The sequence below is a fragment of the Bos taurus genome, chromosome 7, assembly GCF_002263795.3.
Source record: "Bos taurus isolate L1 Dominette 01449 registration number 42190680 breed Hereford chromosome 7, ARS-UCD2.0, whole genome shotgun sequence".
NCBI classification, from domain to species: Eukaryota; Metazoa; Chordata; class Mammalia; order Artiodactyla; family Bovidae; genus Bos; species Bos taurus.
Window position 1 is genome coordinate 12309338 of NC_037334.1, and position 20139 is coordinate 12329476.

The 20139-nt window shown below is 49.6% G+C and overlaps 1 protein-coding gene and 1 long non-coding RNA gene across 8 annotated transcripts in view; one reads left to right on the forward strand and one right to left on the reverse strand.

The window, feature by feature from the left end:
* The window catches only part of CACNA1A (calcium voltage-gated channel subunit alpha1 A), a 253311-nt gene that overhangs the window by 165332 nt on the left and 67840 nt on the right, over window positions 1-20139 (forward strand). For all 7 annotated transcript variants that reach the window (XM_024993853.2, NM_001075129.1, XM_059887937.1 and 4 more), the window contains 5 exon segments: window positions 2952-3058; window positions 4959-5771; window positions 13803-14266; window positions 15952-16090; window positions 17660-17789. In XM_024993853.2, the coding sequence (XP_024849621.1) occupies window positions 2952-3058; window positions 4959-5771; window positions 13803-14266; window positions 15952-16090; window positions 17660-17789 (1653 nt within the window).
* On the reverse strand, window positions 1452-4975 carry LOC112447340 (uncharacterized). Its single transcript, XR_003035467.2, has 2 exons — window positions 4887-4975; window positions 1452-4083 (listed from the first exon to the last, which is right to left on the reverse strand). It is a non-coding gene; the product is annotated as an uncharacterized lncRNA (long non-coding RNA).

The following is a 20139-nucleotide window of genomic DNA, read 5'->3' on the forward strand; positions in this document are numbered from 1 at the left end:
TTCAGAAAGGCAGAATCACTGACCCCAGATGGGATGATGACAGCTGCTATTATTTAAAGCATCATGCTATACATGTCAGGAGCTCAGCATAATTTGGGGCATACAGGAAGTGATCAATAACAGGAACCTTTGTAAGTCACTTCGCATGACCAGAGATCCGGAGCTACAGCTCTTCATTTTACAGAGCTGGGAAAGGGAAGGCTAGGATTCAGACCCAGACTTGGCAAGTTCCAGAGCCTGAGTTCTTTACCCACACACCCTGCCAACTTTCATTTGAGCCCCAGCTGAGCAGGTAACGATCAAAATAAAAATTAACAACCACCAAAGGAAACGTGATGGCCCCTCTCGTATGGCAGACACCAGAAAGCATGAGATAGGGAGTAACTGTTATCCCCATTTTGCAGATGGGAAAACTGAGGCCGAGAGAGGCCAGGACCTTGCCACATAGCTAGGAACTGAAAGAGCAGAGGTGTGATCCCTCAAAGAGCAGAGCACAGTAAATGAAATCAGAAAGGAATTTGGGGTGTGGGGGTATGAACTGTTCATGTGAGGAAGCAGCCCAGTTTTCATTCATGGTCAGTGGTATTGGATTATTTGGGCAAAATCTTATGCCAAATGCCCTTAGGGCAGCCCTGTACTCCCTGGGATTCAGGTCCACCTCAGCTAGGCACAGAGAAGGCAACGTTGCTTTCAGGAACACAGCTTATGCCCTCGGGATAGCCCCTGAGCAGGGCTGCTAGGAAGGGTTGAACGGGTACTGCACCGCACAAGGGAAGCCGAGCACCTTTTGCAGTTTGAGGGGAAGCTGTCTGGAACAAAGGCATGCTAGGAGGTGGTCGTGGTCTAGCCCAAGTCTTTCACCTGCAGCCCTATCACATTAAGAGAACATATGCAGAATCATTCAGGAGGGCCAGGCCTGGGGCCTGCCTCAGCTTCACCGCCCCATCCCCCATGCCTTAAGGTACACAGGCCATATTCAGGGAACCGAACTGAACTGAGAAGACTGCCAACCGTCCATCTGCCAGCCATGGCAGGAGGGAGAGAGAGTTTCCCAGGCCCAGCCCTAACTGGAGGAAAGACGGAAATCTCTGCCACCCCCTAGCATACGGCCACAGTCCTGGCCACCATGGGGCTGACTGGTGTCACTGTTAGGGGCTGATTTTAACCATGAGCTCATCTAGGTTCCAAGACCCCATCCTCAAGGGCTGTCGTCGGGGAGGGGGTGCCCCAGGAGGGTGGGAAAAGAGAGGGAGAAAGCTCATCGCCTGTGAAATGTCATCCAGACCCTCATTCTTCCCTTCGTTTATTCCACAAGCATTTCTTGGGCATTTAAAATGTGGCAGGGACCCCACTCAGCCCCTGATGTGGTTAATTTTTTTGATTGAGGTATATTTGATTTATAATGTGTTCGTTTCTGGTGTACAGCAAAGTGATTCAGTTACAAACATAGATTATTTTTCATATTTTTATTATAGTTTATTAGAAGGTTTTAACTATAGTTCCCTGTGCTACATCATAGGACCTTGTTGTTAGACAGGTTTTTATCTCATTTAGCCCTCACAGAAAACCTCATAGGCAAATTCTCTGAGCCCCATTTTACAGACTTTGTTATTCATTGAAAAGCATTTATTGAGCACCTGCTGTGAACAGGGCCTGGTCTAGGGGCCAGGGAAATAGCCAGGAATAAAACAAGACAAACCTCTGCCTTCATTGATACTCTAGCAGAAGAGATAGACGAGAAAGAAACTTGTCAGCTAGTGATAAGTGCTAAGGAGAAATATGAAGTAGGGAAGTCTAGGAGTTGAAATTTTAGAGGAAGACTGTGAGGTACAAAGAAAGACTTCGTCCAAGGTAAGCAGAAAGTGGAGGAGCTGCTATTTGAATCCAGACGGATCCAGAATTTGTGCTTCTAACCATATGCTGCACGGCTTGAACTCGAGCGTGTTTCAGACTCACCTGGGAGCTTGTTGAAAACGCAGGTGCTGGGGCCCGGGCCAGGTTCTTCAGGAGGCCTGGGAATCTGCATTTGTGCATTTGCAGTGTATCCGAGGCAAGTAGTCCAGGGACTCGGCTCTCAGAAATGCTTGGATGTGATGCCAGAAAGAGGGGTGGACTTGGGAGAGCAGGGTGGCCAGTCGAGTCCCACCCCTGTGTTGTCACTGACACAGAGTGTCCTGATCTGACCATTTCCGAGGTGGTAAGGTTGCTTCTTGCCCCAGAGATCCCAGCGCAGTGGGAGAGGTGCCCTGCCACTGCATGATCTTGCTTATTGGCGGGTTTGTCTCTGGCCATTTCTTTCTCGTTGCTTTTTCTTTGCTTTTTCTTTGTTGGCTTTTCTGTTTTACGAATGAGGCCCTGCATGAAGGCTGAAGAAGGATTTAAAGCCCCAAAACGTCTTTTTCTGTATGTATTTTATAAAACATCTTCCCCCATCCTCCTCCTCTCTGAACCTAACCGGCTGAGAATCTAAGTTCCTCTCCTGATTCCCCTTCTGGAGGCTGTTGGCAGTGCATGGGATGGGCTGTGGGTGCCAGATTTTTCTGCACGTGGGGGCTTATTGGTGTTTTATTTAAAGTCTTGGTTCAGAGAGCTTAAATGACCCAGGAAGTAGAATGAGAGGAAAATCTTTGCATTAATTTCCAGCTCACTGAGACAGAGTTACAGAAAAATCTCCATTGTGGGAAAGGAAGGCAGTCTTTTTCCTTTCTTCTGTGTGTTAAAATAGGGTTCAGAATGAGCTGGATATCAAGCCTGGACATGAAGGGGATAGCAGTACACTTAACCAATGAGTATACATTCCGATTAGGGGGCCTCAGCTCTGATTGGTTGATACCCAAGCCAGACCTGTTTGTAAATATCTCAAATGATGCCCCTGGTTAACAGTAGGGTCAGAGATGCAGCCCCAAGGCCCAGTTCATAGTTTGTGAACAGGGATCCTATGTGCCTTTTAGGATGAACAAGAAGAAGAAGAGGCTGCCAACCAGAAACTCGCCCTCCAGAAAGCCAAAGAGGTGGCAGAAGTGAGTCCTCTGTCTGCAGCCAACATGTCCATAGCTGTGTAAGTGCCACCAACTCTGAGATGCTCTCTGGGCTCCTCAGCCTCTGCACCCTCCCAGTCAAGGATTTGGGGGCAGGGAGCAGTCCCTAACTGCGTTGAGCCTTAGGAAAAAGTACTTCTGCCCTCCCACCCACTTTCAGTCAAGAAATAGTTAATAAACACATACTCTGTGCCAGACACTGTTGCTGAAAATACAGCATTAAAAAGAGGTTGAGGTGTATAGGGAGGGCTAGGAGTGATGAGCGTTATGATTTAAGTGAAATTGTCAGGGGTGGTCTCAGGTGACAAAGCCTGAAGAAGGTGAGGGAGGAGCTCATCTCAGGCAGTGGGAACAGCATGTACAAAGGCCCTGAGGCAGGAACGTGCCAGTGTGGTTAGGGTACCAGAAAGAAGCCCATGTAACTAAAGTAGAGTGAGTGGGGGTGGAGAAGTGGCAGGAGGTAGAGGCAGACAGGTGATGAACAGATCCTGTAGGGCCTTTTGGGCAGTGGGGAAGACAGAGAATTTTGTTCTGAGCCAGGGGAGACACATGGACAGTTCTTAAGGAGGAACAGGGACTCAGGTGCCCTCTAGGTACTATCAGGGGAGCAAGGGCAAGAGACCAGGTTGGAAAGGACTGCACTGTTCCCTGCAAAAGAGATAATAAGGAATGGACCAGGGTGGTGCCAGAGCAGGTGATGGGTATAGCTGAATTGTAGACAGATCGTGAAGGTAAGAGTGAACCAGAATTTGCTAGTGGATCAGAGGTGGTCAGGTGGTGAGAGTTAAGGTGTTTTGATTAAAGAAAGATTCATTAACACTGCTGCTGCTGCTAAGTCACTTCAGTCGTGTCCGACTCTGTGCGACCCCATAGATGGCAGCCCACAGGCTCCCCCATCCCTGGGATTCTCCAGGCAAGAAGACTGATACACTGATATTCTGAATCGTGCCTTTGTTGGGTAGTCCCGGGACTTTGCAACACTGTGGGGCAGTGCATCACTGGACAATGTAGAGGGGGCTTTCTTTCCCAGAAAGCAAGGAGGTGGCTGTGAAAGGAGAACACAGGGAGATACATGCTCAGACATGGAAGCCCATAGGAGGTGATGGTCTGTATACAAATATAGATACACACAGAATGCCTGGAAAAATCTGAATGTTTGAGGGCTTCAGTTGGCACCCCCAGCAACAATCCCACTGGTGTTTTTCACCATCTCCATAGAGACACTGTCTCAAGACTCCCAAGTGCCTATGCGAGGGCTTCCAGAACCTGCTGCAGGTCAGTGTTCATTATGATTGGCTGTCTCAGAGATTAAGAGTATTCTGAACATCAGGACCGCCCCCAGGGGCCCTGTACTACAACTTGAAGAGGAATAGAGAGGTCAGTCGATGAACATACACCTGACTGAGACCCCCATTAGACGAAATGCCCAGCCAAGCCAGGATACCCAAGATGCCCACCTGGGCTGAGACTCCTGTAAGGCTGAGATGACCAGCCAGGTTGAGTTTTCCACACACGTTACAACACCTAGTTGGGTGGAGATACCCAGCCAAGTCAAGATATCCCACCTGGTCCAAGAGACCTCCCCCTACCCAGGTCAACATGCCTTTCTGGGCCAAGGTACCGATACAGGTGGAGATGCCCACTGGGTCGTTATACCCACCTGGGCAGAGATGCCCACTTGGGTCAAGATGTCTGTCTGGGCCAAGGTACCTGCCTGAGCAGAAATGCCTACCTAGGTCAAGATGCCCACTGAGATAGGTATTTGGGTGAAAATGCCCACTTGGAGCAAGACATCCACCAAGGTGGAAATACCTAACTGAGCTGAGATCTCCACCGGGGCCCACACACCTGTTGGCCTGAGTGGCCCCTGCAGGCCACGACGCCCAGCAGTTCCATAACCCCGGCACGATTTCTTTACAGGAAGGAGCAACAGAAGAACCAGAAGCCCGCCAAGTCGGTGTGGGAGCAGCGGACAAGCGAGATGAGGAAGCAGAATCTTCTGGCCAGTCGGGAGGCACTCTACAACGAGATGGACCCAGACGAGCGCTGGAAGGCCTCCTACGCTCGCCACCTGCGGCCCGACATGAAGACCCACCTGGACCGGCCGCTGGTGGTCGACCCCCAGGAGAACCGTAACAACAACACCAACAAGAGCCGGGCGGCCGAGCCCACGGTGGACCAGCGCCTCGGGCAGCAGCGAGCCGAGGACTTCCTCAGGAAACAGGCCCGCTACCACGACCGGGCCCGGGACCCCAGCAGCTCCGTGGGCCTGGACACCCGGAGGCCCTGGGCGGGCAGCCAGGAAGCCGAGCTGAGCCGGGAGGGGCCTTACGGTCGCGAGTCGGACCACCACGCCCGGGAGGGCGGCCTGGAGCAGCCGGGGTTCTGGGAGGGCGAGGCGGAGCGGGGCAAGGCGGGCGACCCGCACCGGAGGCACGCGCACCGGCAGGCGGGCAGCCGCGAGAGCCGCAGCGGGTCCCCGCGCACCGGGGCCGACGGAGAGCCCCGCCGGCACCGGGCGCACCGCAGGCCGGGCGACGAGGCCCCGGACGACAAGGCCGATCGGAGGTCCCGGCACCGCGAGGGCAGCCGGCCGGCCCGGGGCGGCGAGGGCGAGAGCGAGGGCCCAGACGGCGGCGGCGAGCGGAGGCGGCGGCACCGGCATGGCCCTCCCCCAGCGTACGACGCGGACATGCGCAGGGAGGACAAGGAGCGCAGGCACCGCAGGAGGAAGTAAGTGGAAGCGATGAAACCCAAGGAGTATCAGCTAGCTACCTGGTACTCTCCCTAGCCGCTAATTTCCTCCTCTTACCAACCCGCAAAGATAGATGGCATTGCCATAGCCCATTTCACAGATGGGGAAACAGAGCTGACTTGCCCAAAGTCACACATCTAATAAGTAGCCTTGAACCCAGGTCATCTGGCTCCAGAAGCTGCAAACTGTCACGCCCTTGTATCAGGGAAACTACAAAAACTCTCCCCCAGAATGGTATGGCTCTTCCATGTGCTTGCGGGTCGCCTTGGCCAAGGGACTCCACGTCTCTGGGCCTCAGTTTTCTCAATCTGTAAAATGGAGATAGTGGGATTGAGTCATTCCGGGAATTAAATGATGTAGTAGATGGAAAGGGCCTGAAAGCAACCGACACGTAAGTGCTTGGGAAATTTAGATCCTTTTAGCTGTTACTGAGTCAATCATTTTTTCACCTTACATTATTTTGCTGGGGGGTGGGGGGGCAGGGAACGGTTGTTGAAAAAGCCACTCTGGGTCAGAATTGAAGGATGAGCAAGGTTCAAGGCTTTTGGAGGCATCTCCCAAGCCAGAACCTCACCCAATCAGAAATGGCACTCTCTTTTTTATAACAATATTCCGTAACACTACCTAGAAGATCCTACAGTGTTTGTATATTGAGGAACCCAAAAACTTAAATGCTGAAACAGCCAATGATCTTTTATTAATTAGCATCCTCTTCTTTTCTATCACCTGCCACTAGGACATCATCTTGGTTGTTTCTTTTTTAAAAAGAAAAACAGTTTTTCTAAGTCTCCGTGTTTTCTTTTTTTGACATTAGGTATTCTTTTTCTCAGGTTTTATTGAGATATAATTGCCAGGCAGCATGGTTTAAGTGTTAGGCTTCCCTGGTGGCTCAGATGGTAAAGAATCCACCTGCAATGTGGGAGACCCAAGTTCGATCCCTGGGTCAGGAAGATCCCCTGGAGAAGGAAATGGCAACCCACTCCAGTATTCTTGCCTGGGAAATCCCACGGACAGAGAACCCTGACAGACTACAGTCCATGGGTTCCCAAACAACTGGACTCGACTTAATGACTTAACCACCACCTTTTATTTATTTGGCTGTGGCCAGGGCAGGGGTGATGGTGGAGGGGGAATCTTCCGTTGCAGTTAGCCAGCTTTTCTCTTGTGACACACGGGCTCCAGAGTGCTCGGGTTCAGTCGTTGCCACACACCGGCTTAGTTGCCCCATGGCATGTGGGATCTTAGTTCCCCAAGCAGAGATGGAACCCACATCCCCTGCATTACAAGGTGGATTCTTAACCACTAGACTGCCAGGGAAGTCCCCCAGAGTGAAGCAATTCTGATGCAGGCACCTATGCACAGAATCACCATGAATGCGATAGGTGCAAATGCTAGCTGCCTCAGGGTGCCAACAATTCAAATGACATGAGGGAGTTACCATCAGTGTTGAGATGTTCCAAAATGGTGAAGTTCCGCGTGACTTAGTCTACTCTTCCTTCAGTTTGTCTAATACTTGCATTCCAGGAAGATGCAATGAGTATTTAAAACATGCAGCAGGACTTCCCTGGTAGTTCAGTGATTGAGAACCTGAGTTTTCACTGCAGGGGGAAGAGGTTCCAGCCCTGGTCAGGGAACTAAGATTCCCCCATGCCACACGGTGTGACCAAAAAAAATACTTTATGCTGATCTGTAAAACAGAGTTAGGTTAAAACTCAAGGCTCAGGGACCTCCTGGTGGTCCAGGGTCCAGTGGCTAAGACTCTGTGCTCCCAGTGCAGGGGGCCTGGGTTTGCTCCCTTGTTGGGGAACTCGATCCCACTTGCTGCGACTAAGAGTTCACATACCACAACTAAAGATCCCACGTGCCTCAACTAAGGCCTGGCAGCCAAATAAACAAGTGAATAAAGAAAACTTAAAGGTTCCGATCATTACAAGCAGATCTTTCACCTGTGTGAGGGACGTTAGAAAGTCGTGAAGGAAAAAGAATAATTCTTCCCCAGGGAGACTGCCTTCACATGGTAGGATGTTTATACACCTGCCTCCCATTTCCTAAATGTTCACAGTGCCCCCTAGTTATTATGGCATTAGTTCTCCACATAGCTCCACAACAGCCCTCTGAAAAACCATTGTTCCCCAAAGGGAATAGTGTTCTAGGCTAAGAACAACATATGCAAAATCCCCAAGATGGACCAGAAGGAGGCGAGTTTTCAGTTTGGAAGGTAAGGAAAGAGTGGAAGAAATTGAAGGGACGATAATAGGTCAGTAGAATCTTGAGTCCTTCCCGGGAAAGGGGAGGCCACTGGAGGGGGATTTAGGTGGAATAAAGTCTAGCATAGGACTCCATGACTAAGACCTGGAGAAGAAAGTGGCACCCTGGCCAGTATTCTTGCCCGGAAAATTCCATGGACGGAGGAGCCTGGCGGGCTACAGTCCATGAGGTCACAAAGAGTCAGGCACAACTGAGCAGACACACACCATAATTAAGAACCAATGGGTCACTGGTGCTGTTAATATAACTAATATTCCTGTTGTTATCATCCTCATATTTATACCTCCTCCTATCATTGAAGGAGGCAGAATGACAAGGATAGAAAGGGAACACAGCCTGGTGGTGAAGGGCAAGGGTCCTGGAGCCAAGAGGTCACACTGCTGCCCCATTGCTTGCTAGCTGTGTGACTTTCAGCGTGTTACTTCCCCTCTCTGGGCCTCCATTTCCTCATCTGTAAAATGGGGATAAGAACGGTACCTACCAGGACTTCCCTGCTGCTCCAGTGGTTAAGACTCTGTGCTTCCACTGCATGGGGTGAGAGTTCGTTCTCTGGTCAGGGAACTGAGGTTCCACATGCCTTGTGGAGTAAACGAATTATATTTTAAAAATGGTACCTACCTCCTAGCATAGGTATAAAGTTCAAATGAGTTAATACTTGTAAAATGCTTTAAATAGTGCCTGGCTTATAATCAGGGTTCAGGAAATATTAGCTCTTATTAGTATGAATATGATTATTCGATACTCAAATGTTAACTGTTTTTAGTAGTAGCACTAGTAATAAGCATTCAATAAGTTTTAGCTCTTTCTATTGTTACATCATCATTACTATTAAGACGCTTGTATCAATTGACATAAAAACCAACTTTAAATCCATAGCCTTTAGATTGTTCACTTAAACTGCCTCTTTTTACAGATGGGGAAACAGGCCCAGAGAGGGAAAGGTGTTCCTGAAGCGGAGAGCCAGCTGATAGTAGAAGTGTGATAACCCAGCTTTCCTGAATCCCACAGGTGGCCCTTGCTCCCCCTTCTCTCCAAGTACTTCCCCACCTCTACCCCCAAATCCACACCAGGAGGGCTCTGCTCACTCCTTTATTAATAGATGTGTCAAATGCTCTGGCCAGGAGAGGCGTTATTCATTTGGCTGATAAAAAAGGTTCTAATGCTCACTGGAAATAAAACTTCATAAAGATTCAGACACTTTTAAAGAGAAAAAAAAAAAGAAAAGCCATTCGTCTGCTTGGAAAAAAAAAAAAAGAGGGATTTCCCTGGTGGTCCAGTGGTTTAGACTCCACACTTCCACTACAGGGGACACGGGTTCCATCCCTGATCAGGGGAACTCAGACTCCACATGCCATGCAGTGCAGCCAAAAAAAAAAATCCACATATAGCATTTGGAACAATGCGTGGTAGAGAATAAGGTCTCAACGATCTTAGCTAATATTATCCCACATGCCGCATGGCACGACCAAAAAAAATAAGAATGGTGAAGATAAAATTTTATTCAAGGACATAGCATACTAAAAAGACATTTCAGTTCTATATTATGACAAAGCCAGTGACCCCAACAGTCCTGCCTCATGCATTTCTGCTCTTGTCATTCCTTAGGTTTTTCCCCAGACACGCTCTGTGTTTTTGATTCTCTAGAGCATTGACAATTAGTGTAATTGTTTTCCTGTAGTCCCAGCCTTCCCCCCGCTCCCACATTTCTACTTTCATCTCTTCCTCTTCAGCTTTAACTGTCCCCCTCCTCTGAAACTTTAACTGGCTTCCCCCAGTGGAAAGTGAGTGGAGCACATTCTGTTTTGTATTATTAAACAGTTGCTGGCCCCTGATTCCTCATACCAGGCAGCTGAGCCCAGTGTCACCCCAGGCCCACCAAAATGAAAACGGAGCTTTCTCTGAATCGCTGCAAAAATCTGTGCATTGCAGGGCATCCACCACTCCCTGATAACCAGGCAGTGCCTCCTGCTTGATTTGGCTGAGCCAGAGGACGTTTTGCCAAGACCTGTACCACCCGAGAATTAATATCTCAGCTATTGGCACACTAGTTCCACCTGCTCCCATCACCATGACAACCTACTTCCCAAAAGGAGCAAGAAGAGAGAGACTGGACTTCTGAGCCTCACAGTTGATCCTTCATGGGATGGGGTGAAAGGAGGGGCTCCGTCTTTTAATACTGATTCTTATAGTATCCTCAATTTGCTTTGGCCAGTCTCCTCAGCACCTCGATCCCATGCACCCCAAGTCATCCATTGCCCCCATGGTCTTCACTGAATGGTGCTGTAGCTTAAGAGCTGTAGGACCAGAGTCCAGCTCAGCCTTTTCCCAGCGGGGTGACACCATGCCTTTACCTCTCTGGGCTTCATCTTCCTCATCTGTAAAATGAGCCTAATCCTAATGGCAGCATCTCAGATAGTGGCTGTCGTGGGGACTCAATGAGTGAATAGGTGCACTCCTAAGGACGGTGGACCACAAGGAAGCAGGCCCACCCATCCTCTGGACCTAGGGACTGGAGCATGCCCTGGGCAAGCTGTCCGTAATCCTTAGCAACCAGATGCTGAAGTGATCAGCTGGCAACGGGATGCGGGCGTTATGCAATCAGTTGCCTATTGCAAGCAGATGATGGCAGATCCCCAAGAGGGAAGGGGGAAGGGGCCTGACTTCAAAGTTTCTGCCCCTTTTGAGTTCTCCTTGGAGACACTTCGAAATAAAACATCCTGGAGACTGATATAGGCCTCTGCAGGCTGAGCTTGTTAAAACTCCATGGCAAGCAGAGCCAACAGAAGAAACAAAAACAAGGCAAAACAAAAGACCCTCAGATCCCCTTCCATCTGAACAAGGGGCTCTCGGTCCGTGCGTGAGGCTGTCCCTTTAACAAAAGGCACGCTGTGGTCTCAGCTGCTGTGTTATTTAGTACAGTCTCTCTGGGTGGTGACCAAAGGATTCAGATTCTCTTTGAAATGATAACTTCACTGAGCCCACTTTTGGGTAGAGCTCTGCTTAAAACAATATATAAAATGAGAAAATATCCCCAACCAGCTTTTTGACTGATGTCCAACTTCTAAAAAGGTACCGGGAGGGGATTAGCATTAGCAACCTCTTTGTGGGCTGTGGAAGAGGTTGAGGAAATATTGGTTTAAGATTTATTTCATTTAATCCACACCATCAGAGCTGATGCTCAGTGTCCAGGGATCAGTGTCAGTTTCCCAGGGCTGCTGGCAATCCTTGGTGTTTGCGATCCCTTGGCCGATAGAAGGATCACTCCAGTCTGACTTCATCTTCACACTGCCCTCTCTTCTGTGTGTGTTTCTCCCCTTGTCTTCTAAGGACGCTTGCCATTAGATTTAGGGTTCACCCTCATCCCAGTTGATCTCAAGATCCTTCATTACATCTGCAAAGACCCTTTGTCCAAAAGATGGGTACGGGGAACTTCCCTGGTGGTCCAGTGGTTAAGAATCCTCCTGCCAATGCAGGGGACACGGGCTCGATCCGTGGTCCTGGAAAATCCCACATGCCGCGGAGCAACTAAGCCCGTGTGCCAAGACTACTGAGCCCGAACGCTCCATACCTGTGCTCCGCAACGAGAGAAGCCACCACTGTGATGAGAAGCCTGCACACCACAACTAGAGTAGCCTCCACTCGCTGCAGCCAGAGAAAGCCCGCCCACAGCAACAAAGGCCCAGCGCAGACAAAGCATAAAAAAAGATGAGGAAACTGAGGCTCAGAGAGGTTACTCAAGCTACAGAGGGTCGCACAGCTAGTAAAATGGCCTTGGTGAGACTCAAAGCCAAATCAGTCTTCTGAAGTGTCAGCCTAGCACCTGCAAGTGACGAATTGGCCTGGGCCTGTCCTTCTCCCTGTGAGGCCTCAGAGCTGCTGCTGCTAAGTCGCTTCAGTCGTGTCTGACTCTGTATGACCCCGTAGACGGCAGCCCACCAGGCTCCCCCATCTCTCGGATTCTCCAGGCAAGAACGCTGGAGTGGGTTGCCGTTTCCTTCTCCAGTGCATGAAAGTGAAAAGTGAAAGTGAAGTCGCTCAGTCGTGTCCGACTCTTAGCGACCTCATGGACTGCAGCCCACCAGGCTCCCCATCTCTGGGATTTTCCAGGCAAGAGTACTGGAGTGAGGTATCACTGCCTTCTCCGAGGCCTCAGAGACACAAACCCAAAAGTAAATTACCTCGTCTTTCTTCTGCTTGGTTAAAAACACCATGGACTTTTGCAAGTTAAAATCTAAAATTAAAACAAGGAAGATGGTACTGGTGGTTTAGCCAGTGGAAGGACCTCCAGGGGAGGTCAGCTTTTTTTTATGAATTTTTAAACGGAGGATAATTGCTTTATTTTTTATTGAAGTATAGTTGATTTACAGAGGCCGACTTTTTAAAAATTTTTAAGTGTTAGATAGATTCAGGGTTCCAGATTGGGCCTTGAGAACCAAACCCATGCTGTCCAGGGGCCTTGGTTCCTGTGATTGCATCTAATCTCCCAGGTGTTCCATGAATGGATGCAATCTGAGGGCTGTCTTTTGCTCGTTTCTGGTCTCTTGAGTGAGTGTGTGATGGAGATAGCCTGACAAAACCATTCTCTAGTATACCTGACTCAGCTTCTTTGGGCCTCAGTTTCCTCATCTCTGTAATGGACACAGTAGCCATTTGGACCTCATAAGATTGCTCCAGAAGTTAGTGAGTTGAAATAGAAGAGAGGCTGGCCCACTCTATTGGTGGTTACAGAAAGTGTCAAAGACTTCCCTGCATCCACCGACTGTGGGCTGACCCCCTGGGAGATCTCAAACAGCTTAGTAAGAGAGCTGCAGGGTCAGGTGGGGGTTAGCGTGGGTGCTGGAGCCATGTGGTCTGGGTCCAAGCTCTGTCTGCTACCAACTATGTAGCCTAACTACATAACTAACTAACTAACTACATAACTACCTAACTAACTAAGCAGGGCCCTTCCTGTCTCTGGGCCTTGGTTTCCTCATCTTAAAATGGGGATAACGGTACTACCCGCTCCCTGTTTTTTTTGAAAATGAGCTGACGTATGTCATGTCTGGCACACAGCAAGTACTCCGTGAGTGTGAGCTCTTAGGAGGAGACATGAAGGGCATGGGGTACAGAATTAGGGGTTGCCTTTCAGAAGAGTCAGAGGGAGGGACTTGCCTCCTGGTCCAGTGGTTAAGACAGCACTTCCACCGTAAGGGTTGAGGGTTTGATCCCTGGTCAGAGGACTAAGATCCCACATGCCACGTGATGGGGCCAAAAAAAAGGCACCATTTCCACCACTAAAGAGGTGGTATTTATGGCTCTGCTTTAGCCACCCCTGGAAGCAGTGTATGTCCTTATCCTGCCAAGGAGCTAATGGGAGACACAGAGACAGGAGCAGGAAGGTTTGGATTGGAGAGATGGAGGCTCTGGCAGAAAGTTCTTTTCCACTCTGATTTCTCCGTGAAGGAGTAACCTCATCTCCTAGGAAGCAGCCCTTCTGGCAGGAGAAACACCACACTGAAACCTGCAAGGGTGGGCACTTACATCCCCATGAGGTCTTTTTTGGAAGCACAGAGCCTAACCACTGGACCACCAGGGAAGTCCCCCCCATGGCATCTTGATCCCTAACAAGAATGGACCAGGCACAGGAGAATTTCAGAACACAGCCCCTCGATGGCCAATGGAATCTTAGGCAGGATCCAGACATGTCCCCTCTATGTTCTAACTCACTCACGGGTTCTTTTTTGTTGGCCTGCCTGCTGCAGAGAGAACCAGGGCTCCGGGGTCCCCGTGTCAGGCCCCAACCTGTCGACCACACGGCCAATCCAGCAGGACCTGGGCCGCCAAGACCCCCCGCTGGCCGAGGATATCGACAACATGAAGAACAACAAACTGGCCACTGCGGAGTCAGCCAGTCCCCACGACAGCCTCAGCCACGCCGGCCTGCCCCAGAGCCCAGCCAAGATGGGGAACAGCATGGACCCTGGCCCCACACCGGCCCCCACCACCACGGCCACCAACCCTCAGAATGCCGTCAGTCGCCGGACAGCCAACAACCCGGGGAACCCGTCCAACCCCGGCCCCCCCAAGACCCCTGAGAACAGCCTTATCGTCACCAACCCCAGCAGCACCCAGGCCAACTCAGCTAAGACTGCCAGGAAACCTGACCACACCACGGTGGACATCCCCCCAGCCTGCCCACCCCCACTCAACCACACCATCATCCAAGGTACGAACCCCAGTCTCATACATCCCTGGGCAGGGGAGCCGGCCTCCTGGGCTTCCTCCCCAGAGGCGCAGCTAAGGGACTCCGGACAGTGACTCCACCTCTCTGGCCTCAATTGCTTCCTCTGGAAAATGGGTAGAGACATAGTTCCTGCCCCCACAGGGGCTGCTAGGAGAATTAAATGAGATAGTATGGATATGATGCCTGGCAAGTACACAACAGGTTAGCAAATTTTCCTGCCTCCCAAATTCCCACAGGGGAGCCAGGAAGCCCCCATATCTGAGGGGTCAGCAGATTCCTCTGATGGAAGTTTGGGGGGAGTGAGATAATTCTCTAGGCCAGCGCCATCCGAAAGAAATGTGATGCAGGCCACCTGTGTAATTTTTTTTTTCACCTCTGTAATGTTAAATGTTCTAGTAGCCATGTTAAAAAAGAGAAGGGAGGAAAAGAGGAAGCAGAGGAGGAAGAAGGAAGAAAGACATAAGTGATTTAAAACATAAAAAAGAGGGACTTCCCTGCCAGTCCAGTAGTTAAGATTCTGCTTTCCAACACAGGAGGCAGGGGTTCAATCCCTGGTCAGGGAACTGAGGTCCCACATGCCACAGGGTGTGACCAAAAATTTTTAAAAATAAAAAGAAACAAATGAACTGAACTTTAATAGTAAATTATATTTAACCCCAAATGCTATTGATTTATATCCAAACTATTAACATTTCCATGTGTCAATAATGTATTTTACATTATTATTACATATAGTTACATTCTTTTTCTCCTACTCAGTCTTGAAAATCTAGCATGTTTCACACTGCATACCGCAGTTTGGACTAGCCGTGTTTCAAATGCTGGACAGTGCAGGCCTAGCACCTTGAGGAATTGGCTGTTTTTGCCTCTTCCCAAAACCTCCCACATGTAACACCATGATCCAAGAAATTTGGAAATTATCCAAACTGGAAATTTGGAAAGTATCCCCTGGGTTTATTATTTTTAAGATGATAGCAGTAGCCCAGTTCTGTGCAAGAGCTGTCCATAAGTTTACCCTGTAAATCCTTGCCACAGTCGTACAAGGTAAATCTTGTCACTGTGCCCATTTCACAGATGAAAAAACTGAGGCTCAGTAAGGCTCAGCCTATCCATAAACCCATAATGCAACTAGGCTATGGGATCAGTGCTCAGGAGGGTGGTGCCTCACCTCAGTCAGGAGAAGGGTGTTAATGGGGGGAATCCTACATTTTGACTACGGGAGGAACTCAGTATTCCCATCTGCAAAGTGGGGCTTTGGGGACTCACCCTGCCTGCCTCCAAGTGACAGTATGAAGGTCATCAGGGCCTGAGGACAGGTCTGTATTAATATCTGGTAAAGGTCACAGCAGACTCAAGGCTGTAGAATGATTAAGAGCAAGCCCTCTGGTGCTGGGCTGCCCAGGTTCAAATTACAGCTTTGCCACTTCCCAGCCACGTGGCCTTAGGCAAGTCTCTGCACCTCTCTGTGCCTCAGTTTCCTCATCTGTAAAGTGGGGATCATAAAGTACCAACCTCACAGGGTCAAGTGAAGGTTCAATGGCATAATAGGGTGCCTGGCACATAGTAGGCGCTTTGCGTCAGCTGCTTATTGCTGCTTTGGGAATGAGGCAGGAGATCAGAGGTGGGAAACCACGGAGGGAGCCCTGTGTTGCTTCTTATCCCAACAGTGAACAAAAACGCCAACCCAGACCCACTGCCAAAAAAGGAGGAAGAGAAGAAAGAGGAGGAGGAAGACGACCCCGGGGAAGACGGCCCCAAGCCCATGCCCCCCTACAGCTCCATGTTTATCCTCTCTACGACCAACCCGTGAGTATGGCCCATGGCCAGGGCAGGGGGCCCAGGGCTCCCACTGGGGCAGTGAAAGTCAGGCCAGAGGGCAGACCCAGACAAAGTGTAATGGGGGAGAGTCGCCTCTAAGACCATTAGTCCATAGAGAACTTTTGAGCAATTAAAGAATGATGTCCCTTTCTTAAGTTGTATAAGATAGAAACTTATCATAAAGTACTTATTTCAAAAAACTGATTCCAACTGGTTTGTTGGAAAAGACCCCCTCCTGCCATCAGCTAGAAAATCATGATCATAAATACCCAAATCTACACCGTCTGTGCTGTGAGAGGTGTCCTGTAGAAATAGCTGCTTTGTACAGTGCACAGCGTTTACAACTGTACATGACAGCCCTGGTTCCTGAGCTCTGCTCCTAACTTATGCTCCATGAGGGTTTGGATTCTGGGTAGACGGTTTTTGAGTTCCATGGCCCTTTGTCTTGGGAGGGCCTTGAGGAGGCCAGATTATTTAGGGGAGAAATTTATCACACCTATGTCTTGCTGGCTCAAAGGTTGTTTTGGAATTGCATTTTTCCAAAGAGTGTTTCTTGAAACTCTGATCCCTCAAAATGCTTCTTGACACCAAGAAGAATCACGTCAAATAGCTGCAGGGGAAACGGCTTTCTCTAACCTGCCTCTCGGAGACTCAGCCTGTGTGTTTACTTTTTTATTTGGTTGCCATTCTCGATTTTAATAAAGAAATTCTTATATGGCACTCAGCACCAGACATGGTTCTGAATGCTTTACAAAAAAAAAAAAATTTTCTCATAATAACCCTATAGGAGTTGGTACTCTGCTTATCCCCATTTGACAGATGAAGAAACTGAGGTCCAGAGAGGCAAAATCACCTGCCTAAAGTCAAACAGCAAGCAAGTGGGAGAGCCCAGAGAGACTGACTCCGACGTTGCTATTCTTAGCCACCCAGCCCTGCAGCCATTCATACAATCTCATGATATTTTTATCATTATTAATCCACTTAATTATCTCATTATTGTGTCATTAGTGTATTAAAGGTACTGATAAGGCCTGCAATTAATAATTTAAGTAACTTTTTGGAGCCCCTACCATATACCAGGCATATATTAACTCTTTTGATCCTCACATTCTTATTAGATGTGATTATTATGGTCGTTTCACTGATGAGGACACTGAGGTACGATAACTTGCCTAAGGTCACTCAACTAATTAAAAAAAAAAAGAAATCTACTTAACCCAGAATTTCCCAGTTTGGTTTGACTATATGACATTTTATGCATAGAAAGGTTTTTCATCTCCTACAGATTCAAGGACAGTATTCAACTCAGTCTGTGAGTTAAGATGTTCCAGGAGGGTGGTTTGGAAGTGATAGGAACTTATAAACAGAGGTGGGAATTACCTTCCCCTGCGGAGGGCTCCCCTGCCCTAAGAGGGCCCCCAGGGGTAGGAGCTTGATACTCTGTTGGGTGTGGGACCGTGGGAGTTAGAGATCCCAGATAGTGGTAAGTGATATAAGGAGATGACAGAACAAAAGGGCTCAAGAGCTGTTGTCTGTGCGTCTCCCTGTCCTCAACAGCCTTCGCCGCCTGTGCCATTACATCCTGAACCTGCGCTACTTTGAGATGTGCATTCTCATGGTCATCGCCATGAGCAGCATCGCCCTGGCGGCCGAGGATCCTGTTCAGCCCAACGCACCACGAAACAATGTGAGTCTCCCCCAGCAGGCTCCTTCCCAGCCCAGCTCCTCCGTCCCTTTCTCCTGCCTCGTGAAAAGCTGATAGCTGGGGTCGAAGGAATGTTAGGGTCACCCCAGGCCACAGCCCCCATGGCCACTGGTGGGGAGGGGAGGCTCTGATTCTGGGCTTGATGAAGGATGTTCCTTGAGACAGTGGTTCTGTGTGCCTGGTGGGGAAGAGTTGGCCCAAGAGTGGCTGGGGCTGAGAATTGCTGGAATCTCTGGTGAGGAGAGTGAGGCCATAGGCTGTGGAAGGGCACAAGCTCTATGTGGGATGTAGGGGAGTCCGAAGGCAGAGGGTGCTCCAGCAGTATCATCTGTGCAGCCAGGTCTCACCAAACCGACTTTTTCATTCTGACTTGGAGTTTTGAAAGAAAGGATTGTTTTGACTCAAAAAAAGTAGAAGTGTTAGTCTCAGAGGTGTCCAACTCTCTGCAACCCCACGGACTGTAGCCTGCCAGGTTCATCTGTTCATGGGATTCTCCAGGCAAGAATACTGGAGTGGGGTGCCAGTCCCTTCCCCAGGGGATCTTCCTGAACCAGGGATCGAATCCAGGTTTCCTGCATTGCAGGCGGGTTCTTTACCATCTGAGCCACCAGGGAAGCCTTTTGACTTAGTCACAACCTGAACTTTTAGTCAGGCACAGCCTAAACTTTGAGATTTTAGTGGGCTAAGAGCTAAAAAACTCTCCTTTTGGGGCCCCAGGGTCTGCTAACAGCCCCTGTTCACCAAGCACTTGCTGAGTTTCAGGCGCAGCCCCAGATGCTAGGGGTATCCCCATTGGACAGATGAAGAAACTGAGGCCCAGAGAGGTTAAGTGACCTGTCTGGGGTCACACAGCAGAATTCCAATTCTGCCCACCCTAGATCTCCCAATGCTTCCCTCAGCTGTCACCATTTATCAAGCACTTACTGTGTGCATGTCCCCGCTTGAGTCCTGCCGAGCAGAAATGAGTGTTGTTGAGAGGGGAAACCAAGGCACCAGCAGGCCAGGAGGTGACAGAGGCTGGACTGATGGCTGTACCATCTTCCCCAGCTCCTTTCTCTACCGCCATCACCCCCAACACATGGGAACCATTTTCCACTGGGAGCCTGGCCTGCCGCCCTCACTAAGTAGGTTAGGAGCCTTGGCGAGGCTGGCAAGTCCCATAAATCAAGCCTGTCTGCAGCTTACTTTGCACTTTCCCTGCCTTCACTGGCCTGGCAAGCCCCTTAGGGACCTGATAGGGGAGATGGAAGGAAATAATTAGAACAAGGCCCCCAGAGGAACCTGGTACCAGGGCAGGGCTGAGGCTGCACTCTGTTATCTCCTGCTGCCCACTTCCCCCATCCCCCAGGACCCAGGGAGCCAGGCTCAGGGAGGGGGCATCCCGAGAGAGGTCAGCAAACCCCCTGTCGACTCTAGGAGACTGGAGCAGGCTTCATCTCTGGCAAGGAGAGCATGGGCATGGGGGGTTCCGGGGATACCCCTGAGCTCCTGGGGCTGAAGAGAACCCTGACAGGGCTAGGAGCAGCCCCCATGGAGCATTTGCAAAGTTCTGGCTCCCCCACCCCTGCCCCATCACCCCTAGTTGAAGCATCTCTCCCCAAAGCCCTCCCTCTTCCGGGATTCCCTGGTGGTCCAGGGGATAAGATTCCACACTTCCATTGCAGGGGGTATGGATTTGATCTCTGGAGAACTAAGATCCCACATGCCCGGTGGCATCAGCCAAAAAAAAATTTTTAAAGCCCTCCCTCTTCAAGTGCATGGTGGCCCCTTATTGGCAACTGACACCCTGGGACCCCTCCCCAAGTTCTGTTCATTAGCTGGTCTGGAACAGGCCTCAGAAAAATGAACAGAACACATACAATCCATTCATTTATCAAGGATTTTAAAGTCACACACCCATGTAAGCACCACCCAAGGCAAGAAGTATTAATAGAACAAAACAGACCTCAACCACAGGCACCTCTTCGATTCATCCTTCCCTGTGAAGCTGGGTTCACAAGCAGGAACAAGGTCTGCAGACATGTTCAGGTGTCATGAGTTGGAGCATCAAGGGTGTTGCTAGTAGCACAAGAGGGTAGGGATCAGGGACACTGTTCATCACTCTGCAGCACACAGGGCAGCCCCACCACAGAGAAGAATCTGACCCCTATTGTCAACAGTATGTAAAAAGCCCTGCCCTAGAGGTATCCAAACCCTTACTTCTGGAAAGAGCATTTCTTAGCTCCTCTCATTTTCCCAGCTACACGTTCATCTTTAAACACTAGAATTTATTTCTTCCTACTTCTAACACTGAACAGATGGAATAATTCTGTGCGTCTCTTCCATCACTCAA